The sequence below is a fragment of the Podarcis liolepis genome, assembly GCF_965112155.1.
Source record: "Podarcis liolepis genome assembly, chromosome: 6".
NCBI lineage: Eukaryota > Metazoa > Chordata > Lepidosauria > Squamata > Lacertidae > Podarcis > Podarcis liolepis.
The window spans coordinates 77,497,116-77,507,831 of record NC_139559.1 but is presented as its reverse complement, the minus strand read 5'-3'; the positions used below and the strand labels follow the sequence as shown (position 1 = coordinate 77,507,831).

The window sequence follows — 10,716 nt, the reverse complement described above, 5'->3', positions numbered from 1 at the left end:
TATTTGAAGGCAGCCCTGTATAGGGATTCCACCCCCCCCCCCCAATGTTTAATGTTTTGTTGTGTTTTTATATATGTTGGAAGCTGCCTGGAGTGGCTGGGGCAACCCAGTCAAATGGGTGGGGTAAGAATAAAACAGCAGCAGAAGCAGCAGCATAGGGCGTCCCTATTTTCATTGGAGAAATCTTGGAGGATATGGAATAGAACGTCCCTATTTTCATGGGATAAATATTGGAGAGAATGGAATGGAACGTCCCTATTTTCATCAGAGAAATGTTGGAGGGTATGCATGAATGTGTCTAATCCTCATTTAAATTTACCTGTCTTCCAGCATCTCACTACTACCCTCATCTTCGCAGCATCTACTGCCTGGGATGACTGCCCTCTGTTCTCCTTAATGGTAGGGAGACCCTGAAATTGTAGCAAGGATTGGCAAGAGTGGAGAATCTTGGATGACATGGAATAGAACATCCCTATTTTCATGGGATAAATGTTGGAGAGAATGGAACAGGACGTCCCTATTTTCATCAGGAAAATATTGGAGGGTATGGAATAGGACATTCCTATTTTCTTCGGAGATGAGGGCACAAGGAGAAGGGGACTACAGAGGACGAGATGGTTGGACAGTGTTCTCGAAGCTACCAGCATGAGTTTGACCAAACTGCGGGAGGCAGTGGACCTGGTTTGCTCTGGTCCATAGGGTCACGAAGAGTCGCACACCACTAAACGACTAAACAACAACAATTTTCATCGGGGAAATGTTGGAGGGTAGGGGATAGACCATCCCTATTTTCATGGGATAAATATTGGAGGGAATTGAATGGAACGTCCCTACTTTCATCGGGGAGATGTTGGAGGGTATGGACCTTCCAAGTATCCCTATTTTCTAGGGAGTTCTGGATCCGCAGAAGCCACCCCGTTTTCTGACTTGATCCCATAACGTCCCACCACTTTTCCTTAGGACATCCCTATTTGCATGGGAGAAATGTTGGAAGGCACCTCGAGGTCTCCAGAGGGGTTGTGGTTGGGCTAAGAAGTCAGGACTGACCCCTCAGCGCCCACCCCACACCGTCCCTTTGCGCACGCCCCCCCCCCACTAACCACGGCCTCTGGCGCTGACCGGCTGCCTCCCTGACCCCCACCCCCGCCCCCAGGGCTCGGTGATGTCACATCCGCCGGTCAGCCCTGCGCAGCGCCCGCCAGGCTCCGCGCTCTTCGGAGTCAGGAGGGGACCGGCAAACTTTTCTTCTCCCGCCTTCCCCCCCCCCCGCAGGGTGGGCTGGCTGCTGTGACGGCGGAGGGAGGAGGGGGCGGAGAGGCGGCTGTGGCGGGGCGTGCGCGACGCGGCCCGCCCGCTTCCCTCTGCCCTCTCGCCGGCTGGCTCTCTCCATCTCTCTCCCTCCGCCTGGACTGGGCGCCCCCTCCCGCCGCCGCGCTCCCTCCTCGCTCCGAGAAGGATGCCTGCGGAATGAATGAGCGTCCCCCGGGCTGCTGCCGCCGCTGCCGCCGCCTCCCGCTGCCGCCTTCTCCTGGCTGTGGCAGGCGGGCGTGCAGAAAGTGGCACTGACGAGAGGGGTCCCTGCAGTGACTGATGAAGGAGAGGCTGAGCAGGGAGGAGGAGGAGGAGAAGAAGAAGAGGAAGAAGAGGAAGAGCAGCAGCAGCAGCAGCAGCCCAGCAGCCCCGGGAGCAGCATGCAGCCCTCCGCCAGCATCCTCAACCTCTTGCTTGTGGCTCTCTTGGCCGGCTTGGACCCTTCCAAGGTAGGAGATGTAGGAGGAAGGACCCTCCGCAAACATTGCCCGTTCTCTTTCTCGCCTCTGGAACTACTAGTTGACCCCTTTCCTGCGATATTTCCTTAAGTTCTTAAAATCATAATCATACCCCCACTGTTTTAATAGGGCAGGCAATGGGGGATTTGGGGGAGGAAGGGGGTTGTATATACTGTATATATTCCTGCTTCTTTGCTTCCCAGCGCATCCTTTTTGTCTTCCTAGCCATGGGTGCGCTGTAGTTTTTGCCAGAAGGGGAGGGGATGGATGGAGTGGGGCTTTCCGCAAACACAGCCTGGGCTGCTTTTTTCCGTCCTGTTTGAAAAGGCAATGTGTGTGTGTGTGTGTACGCGCGCGTTCACCTTGCAATGTTGGAAAGTGGTCAATAAGGCAAACAGCAGAGGGGCACTGCAGGCTGCCTTCCCCCAAACAGTTGGAAGGATGTGGATGTGCGCTCTCTCTCTCTCTCTCTCTCACACACACACACACAGACACACATCCTATCCAGTCTAATAACAAACGAACACTGGGTGGTACCCAGCTCAATCCTGCTCAGAGGAGACCCCTTGAAGGAAGCCCCTTGAATTCAGAGGGTCTCCTGCGAATACGGCTAATGTTGGCTTGCACCCTTTCTTCCTGGATGACTTGCTCTGGTTGTGTTGTTGGGTATCCCTCCCCCTCCCTCTCCCTCTCCCTCTCCCTCCCCCTCCCCCAAATCTTACTATACAAGTTTTGTTGACGATCACCCACATGGAAAGGAGACGGGTGATGGATACAGGTTAGAACACCAGGAATGCTGCGATTGGCTTTCCCCATGGACAATGTCTTATCTGTTGAACTCTGGAAGCTGTCCCAGCCTTAGCTGGAAATGACACCAGAACAGCCTAGCCGTGGACAAGGGATGGGTTTATTCATAGCGATCAGGGGATGCATAAAATCTGTAGCTCTTTGGAATCATGGGGAGAAGCATCCCTCCAGAGGAAGAATAAAGGCACGTGCCTTTATATTGCAGAAGAGGAAGGGGGGGGGAGGTTGGTTTTTTCCCTTCCACTAGTCATGTGCAATTGCAATTGCCCTCAGGTTGCAGAGAAACATCATCATCACCATTATTTTTCCCCAGTTACATTTGTGAGAGCAAATAAGCTTTGCTCTGCAGTTGAATGACAGCCCCTTAAAAACACAAAAAAACCCCGATGCTGCCTGGCTTGGGCTGGGAATTTGAAAAACCATTCCATCAGACCTTGAAAATGAGACTTGTCGAAAGCCATTAGTAAGAGATGAGTGAAGTCCAGTAGGCCTGGCGACTGCATGTGCTGTTCAGCACAAACCTGAAGCCACGGAGTGGAAGATTTGCATTGTGTGCCACCTCTGGATGACTTGATGTCTATCTGCTGATATAAAATACCCATTGTGGGCCTTCTGTGGTGTGTGTGGTCTCCACACTGCATGCCGGTGAATGCTTTACGGAGGCATTGAAGTGCCAAACAAGGAGTGTGGACTATTTTCGGTGCTTGTAAACAGCATTTTGTGTTTTGATGGATGTCAGAATTGCTCACATCAAAAGCATGTAATCTAGGGTGTTCAGCTTAAATATAGAAACAATCTTCAAACTGGCGATTGAGCTGAAACTTCAGATTGGTTTACTAGGGGAAACACGATTTAGGTATGGGGGCATGGGAAAAGTCACGAATTGTAAATACAGCACAAACATTTCTTGTAGAAAATGCGTGTTCGCAGTAGTGCTGATTTTATGAAAGCATGGAGTCCTTTTGCAGACCAGCAATTTGTAGAAACAGTTTTGATAAAACTATTGATCCATTCTATGTTTAAGGTTAAAAAGGAGAGCAGCTCAGGATTGTCTTGATCGTACTCTCTCTAATTGTACTTTTAGGATCTCTTCAAGTGTGTTGAGTCTTGGTATACTGAAAAAGAGTTTAGGGATTCCAGCCCGGTGAGCATTTTATCAATAGCCTTTGCCGCTGGGTGAATGGACAGAAATTGTGCTCACAGCTTCTCAGATGCCTGTGTTAAGTTACATCTCTGTAAGACATATATATATATATATATATATATATATATATATATATGGAAGAAAGCTATCCTATTTTCCTTCCAATAAATGTGTTCCTTTAAAAGAAGAGTTAGAGGCAAAACTGGACTGCCCCCCCCCTTTTAGAAGATTAGTCGTTGGGCTACAAACATAAACTTATTTTCTTTGGAGAAGTTCCACAGTGAGCTGGTGTGTTTGTCTTGTCTTGTTTTTAAAGTTATCTTTAGGTTTTTTCCTGAACTGATTGAAAAACTTTTTTATTTTTGCTCTTGTTAGCGACATACGTAAAAGGTGAAATGCTAATGAGCCCGATGATGATATTAATAATGTCAAGTGTGTTTCTGATCAGGGGCCCCTCCCCCTCAAAAAAAAAAGGAAAGGAAAGGAGGGGAAGAGCTTAAATGCCCATTACAACTGGTTGTCCTCACTTTCCTCACCTGTAAAATGCATAGCTGTCAACTTTTCCCTTTTTTAAAGGGAAATTCCCTTATTCCGAATAGGATTTCTCGCAAGAAAAGGAAGAATTTGACAGCTATGGTAAAATGGCACTTAATGTTCTCTATTTCACGCAGTTCTTCAGGCGGCAAATCAATATTTTCTAAAAGTGTTGTGAATAAGAATAACAACAAAGTACAGGATTGCTCCAGCATAAGAGGTTTGAGAGCTAGGGCAGAACCAAATGTTCCAAAGTTACCTCTAGAAACTGTGCTAAGTATGTTTTAGTGAACAACAACAAAACCCCAACCTCAAGAGTTCTGTGGCATCTTGAAATTGATACAGTTATTTTAGCATGAGCTTTGCTTTCAGGAGCTGCTTGCCCATTTCATCAAACAAATTAAGTGGCCAGGAAATCTTTTGCTCCCCATTCCCCACCCCCATATATATAATGAAGAGGGAGAGGAGAGGGAGGGAGAGGAGGCCAAAAAACAAAGGAACTGCAACAAGTTAGGAACAGGCGTGACCTGATCCGTGCAGAACACCAGTGGATTCAAGATGCAGTCAGATCAGGTTTGCTTGTTTGTTTCAGCAAAACTCAAGGTCAGTATCGACACGCATGGAACAGTCTCCTAATGTTTCATTTCTAACTGAAAACCAGTTACTATTGCAGGTTGCAAGCTTATGCAGAGGAATGACAGAGGGAGAGACTGCTTCACTCATGTTTTTTTTTTGGGGGGGGTACTAAAAATTGCCTCCTCTCTGCTACTTTTGCACCCACAGGGGAAAAGAGGCTGGAATGCAGCTCTGCCCCCTCCCCACAAGTGAAAAACCAGCTTTTGCCATTTTGAGCAGAAAAGCCGGAGGATAAAGTGCTAGATCCTTTCCACCTGCCACATCTGCATCCCGAGGGGAGCCTCCTGCAGCTGCGTGTATTTGTTTATTTAACATTTCTCTTACAATGTCTAGTGTGGCCATTGGCAAAAAGTCTCCACGCCTATGTTAGTAAGCCACCTGTTTCGATGAGCCAAAATGAGACTGGAAGTGGGAGGTCAGGACAAACTTTTCGGACTGTTTCAAACCTTTGTGGTAGCGTTTTCTTGCTACGCGGAGGTGATGGCAACGACTTTCCATTCTGTACACAGGGGCTTTAGGGGGGTACCAAAAAGAGAGACTTAGGTGAAAACTATTTTTACATGGCAGAAGGAGCATATCAGTCTGAACATCGTGCCTTGAGGATCCTTCTGGATGCAAATGGTGAAATGGAATTCTAATACAAAAATAAGATTCTCTAAGATTAAAGTTTTCACTTTAACATAGCTCTCCTGGAATTTTCTGAACCAAAGTAGAGAAAATACATAGAATCATAGAAGTGTAGATTGGAAGGGACCCCGAGAATCATCCAGTCCACTCCCTGCAACGCAGGAAACCTAGATATATATGTAATTTGCAAGCTTCTTGAAGCAAAATGCCTTTCTCAAGTTTCTTACTGAATTCGAGAATGCAAGTTTTCCAGTGAGTTTCCAAGAGACACATCTCAGACGTCAAATGGACAGAGTTGAGAAAGAGTTTGCTTTTCTTCTTTCTTTCTTTCTTTCTTTCTTTCTTTCTTTCTTTCAGTCAGCAATGTTTATCAAATCATTTTCTTTTCTTGGGTGCAACTCTTCTCCCTTTAGAGTTATTATACTGTTGCATGCCGCCCCAATCTCTGAGCAGTGCGAGATTCCAGGCTCTAAACCAGAGTTTTGTGTTTCCTTTTGCAATGAGACAAAGTGGAGACTGTGGTGTCCTTATGATACATGGTTTATTTACACATATATACAATGGGATTCAAACAGAAATCAAACCAGCCTCAGATGTTGCTCTGACTCTCTCACATCACTGCAAACTCTCAACTCTCAACTCAGACTTTGTCCTTCTAACTATCTCTGAGTTGAGGGAGGGGCCACACCCATTTCCCATCTTGCACAGAGCCCCCTTTGTTTTGTTCTCTTAATTGCCCTTCATTTCAGCATAGGGATATAGCCTGGCTTCAGTGCAACCAAGTGAAGATACCTGGGAGCCAGAATGGCACCTGACATCTCCACCATTTGAAGGTGTATGCCTGGAGATCATTGGATCTGGACTGTTTTTGTACACTAATGCACCATCCTGTGTAATTCTATCAATTGTATTTTATCTGGAAAACCGGAATGGATTTCTGGAACCAAAATGCTTTCTTTCTGTGCAGCCTGAGCAGGAGCAGTCACCATTAAGAAAAAGAGGTTAGAATGGGCCAATATTCCAACTGCCCCTGGATCAAGAGACTTTTCTCCTTTAAGTCCTCAAAGCTCTCAACCTAGCTCAAGGTTGTAATCTGAACTAACCATATGTTGAACTGAGAATCAATCACAGTCAGCCCATCATTTGCAAAAATAAGACTTTAGAGCCATTTTGTCTCAAAATGGCAGCTAGACATTCCATTTTGGTGACTGTAACCTGGGTTTAAGGAGCCCTTTGGTGCCTATCTTATATATCTGAGTTTCTAACAATGTCTGGTTTACATTTTGACACTTAAGGGTTAGAAGGATCTCGCATACAGCTTCTCTCAAGCCCCCACCCCCTGCCTCCTATACGCATAACAATACTTTACAGCACCGTGGGAGATAAGGGGAAGTAGTGACAGTGATACACAAATCCCCCAAAGACAGTGTCAGATCATCAGATAAACTTGCACTTATCTGCAAATAGTATCTATACCTAACTCACTGCCTGACATAATCCACTTGCAGCCTTACCCAGATGCGTGTCACATCAGAGAACGTATTGCTTTGTTGGACGGCATTGCTCTTTGAAGGTGCATCATGAAGGTACACAGAATCATCACTCTGAATCCATCGTTGTTATTCATCAAGAGGCATCGGCTGGATTCTTAGAGTCCTGCAATAATTTCCAAGAAGTCAGCAGAATAAGGCGTCTAAATGCTTCAGTGCTGGCAAAGTTTTAGGTCCTTTAAGGTTAAACAGTAGGAAAGTGTTTGTGTATCGCCACCTCATGGTGATCTATGTTACTGGGGCGGGTGGGGGGGGAACCCTAATTAAGGTCTTTGCACACTGGCTCCATTTTTATTGAGTTAACTTATTTTCTAGAGAGGTGTGATTTCAGGGCTAGGTTAAATCACCTATTTCAGCACAGCAAACTATTGACTGCACTTAGACATTAATGAAAAAGAAGCACTAATTAATTCTGCAGGTTTTTTTTAATGCTGATGAATGCGCACCAGTTTTATTTCGATACTCCGGCTGAAATGCAGTGTGTATTAATTAGCCACTGATTAGAATTTCTATTTTTAGAATAATATATATGGAAGTATATATATTTCTCATTTGATGAGGCACTCCAGGGACTCTTTCCCCTCCCCTACATGCTGTTGAGATACTGGAAGGGGTGGGATACTGAGACTGGAGGTGGGGATGCTAGTCTTTTACACAATGATTTGATATATAGTGAAGGAAGGAAATGTTCAAGATCTGGAAATTCCTAAGTGTCACTGCTAGATGGCATCTCTGTGCTATTTTTTGGAAAGCAGAATGCTACTTCTGACCTTGGTACAGTACATAGGCTTGAGCTACGGAGATCACTCAAGGCAAGCCATCATTCAGTCATAACCAATTCGTCACTCTGGGCAAACAGAAGGAAACGTTTCTAAGTTGAGTAACACCAAGCTGCAAAGGGAAATATTGCCATGTAGAAGGGCTATTACAGTCTTCCCAGCCCTTGCAAGTGAGGAGTTTTCCTGGGCTTAATTCCTCTGCCTGCAAGAGGTTTTCCATGCATTTCAGTCGAAGGGTTGTTGCATGTACACAAGTGGATGTGTATGTACAGAGACACTGCTTCCTTTGAAGTGAATGAACGAGGCCTGCACCTCTTCAGTATGCAACGCTGTAACACCACCAAAGTTCCTGGACTAGGTGGTCGCCTTCTTTGCAAAATATTAATCTGGGCACTAGTAGCTAGGGACTTCTGAGGCACATGGCAAAACTCTGTCCTGGAAACAGGACCAGGTTTTAGAGGGAGCCTTGCAAGAGATCCTTAGTGGGCAGGCACCTCTCCCCATCTTTACAGACACTCTCATTTTTCTCTGGGTTCAGTCCATACCTTTTCTCAGAGAGAAGAGGGAAACAAATGAGCGTGCAGCGGCCCCTTCCATTCCATAGTGGTGTGTGCATGGGCATGTGAAATCTACTCCATGTCGTCAGTTTTTATGAATAGTGCCACTTCAAGTTTTATTTATGGCTCAATGAATGTACAGGGTAGACCTACCTGGTATCATGGGCCTCAACCAAGAGAAGAAGAGGAGGAGGAGGAGTTTGGACTTGATATCTTACCTTTCACTCTTCTTAAGGAGTCTCAAAGCAGCTAACAATCTTCCTTCCCTTCCTCCCCCACAACAAACACTCTGTGAGGTGAGTGAGGCTGAGAGTCTTCAGAGAAGTATGACTAGCCCAAGGTCACCCAGCAGCTGCATATGGAGGAGCGGGGAAGCGAACCCGGTTCGCCAGATTACAAGTCCACCGCTTTTAACCACTACACCACGCCGGCTCCGTTTGGGGAGCCTTTGGAGGTGGAGCCCCCCCCCCCAAGCTACTGCTTTCCAAGAAAAAGTTCAACTCACTCTCTGGTCTTTCCTGAATAGGGAAGCTCACCCTAGATTCTACACCCTGCCCCCTGAATCTCAGGGAAGTACTGCTACCCCTCAGACTCTTGAGGAACATGCTTTAGACTTCTCCAAGGAATGGGAAGGCCCTGAGGAATGTTCCTTAATGAAGTCACCACAACTCCAAACTTTACCCTTTTTCTAAAATGTTACTGGCCCCTTAAGATGGGCAGATGCAGAACTTGAATTAATGGAGTTTTGAGACTGACTCTCCAGGCCAGCCTATAAACCCTGGAAGTTGCTCCAGGCCAGTGTTGACATATCTTGTATGTATTCCTGCATTAACTGCTAGGTGCAGTTAAGAACCCAAGTGCATCGTATCTGGATTAGCATGGCCCAATGTCCTAAATCAGAGCTAGCCACCAGCTTTGCCTCTTTCAATCTCACCTGACCCAGTTGAAGACCCTGAAAGGTTTAATTTTACATTTCTGTTTCTATCACAGCTGGCTTTCTAAATCTGCTTTGATTGCCTGCATCGTCCTCACCTCATGAACAGTGAGTGAGGAGAGGCCAGGACTCTCAGCAAGTTTCAAAACAGTTGAGATTACATTGAAAAAAAAGCCTTAGAGTGACTTGGATATGGTCTTAGATATGGACAGGATTGCATTACAAAAAGCTTTGGATCACCTTGGATCCAGACTAAGTTAGTTGAACTGGGATCCCACTAAAAGTCAATGAGATATGAGTCATACTAAGCATGTCCCAATGGAACCTAAATTTAATTGACCTAGTCTGAAACCAACCCCATGCATTTAAGATACTTTGCTGTGGTTTTTCGTATGCTTCATAAGGATCTGGCGTTAGGTTCTTAGGAATAATCACACCATGGTCTGAAACACAGTGAATGGGAGCTGACCTCTCTCTTCTCCCTAAATGGTGCCACTATGGGACTTCCCTTACTTACATTAGTAAGACTGGCAACCATTTGTACACACAGAAATAAATAGGAGCTATGCAAGAGTTCTACTAGTTATCTGAGTTAACTGAACTTGCATAAGCCTCCATAGGCTTGTTTAATATGAGCGAGTCAACTCAGATAACTAGTAGATCTTGTATAGCTCCTATTTATTTCAGTATGCAAACTTCTTGCTTACAGGGAGCGGGTGGGTTTGGGGGATTCCCTGGTCCTGAATGGGGTAACTGTGCCCCTGAAGGACCAGGTGTACAGCCTGGGAGTCATTTTGGACTCACAGCTGTCCATGGAGGCGCAGGTTAACTCTGTGTCCAGGGCAGCTGTCTACCAGCTCCACCTGGTACGCAGGCTAAGACCCTACCTGCCCGCGGACTCTCTCACCAGAGTGGTGCGTGCTGTAGTTATCTCCCGCTTGGACTACTGCAATCGCTCTACGTGGGGCTACCTTTGAAGGTGACCTGCTGCTGCTCCAGAGAAGCGGACACGGAGCAATGGATCCAAACTACAAGAAAGAAGATTCCACCTAAACATTAGGAAGAACTTCCTGACAGTAAGAGCTGTTCGACAGTGGAATTTGCTGCCAAGAAGTGTGGTGGAGTCTCCTTTTTTGGAGGTCTTTAAGCAGAGGCTTGACAACCATATGTCAGGAGTGCTCTGATGGTGTTTCCTGCTTGGCAGGGGGTTGGACTCGATGGCCCTTGTGGTCTCTTCCAACTCTATGATTCTATGATTCTATGACCCGGAAACTGCAATTAATCCAGAATGCGGCAGCTAGACTGGTTACTGGGAGCGGCCACCGGGACCACATAACACCGGTTCTGAGAGATCTGCATTGGCTCCCAGTACGTTTCCG

At 46.3% G+C, this 10,716-nt stretch overlaps 1 protein-coding gene across 1 annotated transcript in view; it reads left to right on the top strand.

The window, feature by feature from the left end:
- Nucleotides 1–1,199: 1,199 nt before the first annotated feature.
- Nucleotides 1,200–10,716, top strand: part of OLFM3 (olfactomedin 3) — a 166,406-nt gene continuing 156,889 nt past the window's right edge. The window contains exon 1 of the mRNA XM_083511166.1: nucleotides 1,200–1,760. Coding sequence (XP_083367292.1) covers nucleotides 1,692–1,760 — 69 coding nt within the window. The 5' untranslated portion in view covers nucleotides 1,200–1,691. The remainder of the gene's footprint in view (nucleotides 1,761–10,716) is intronic.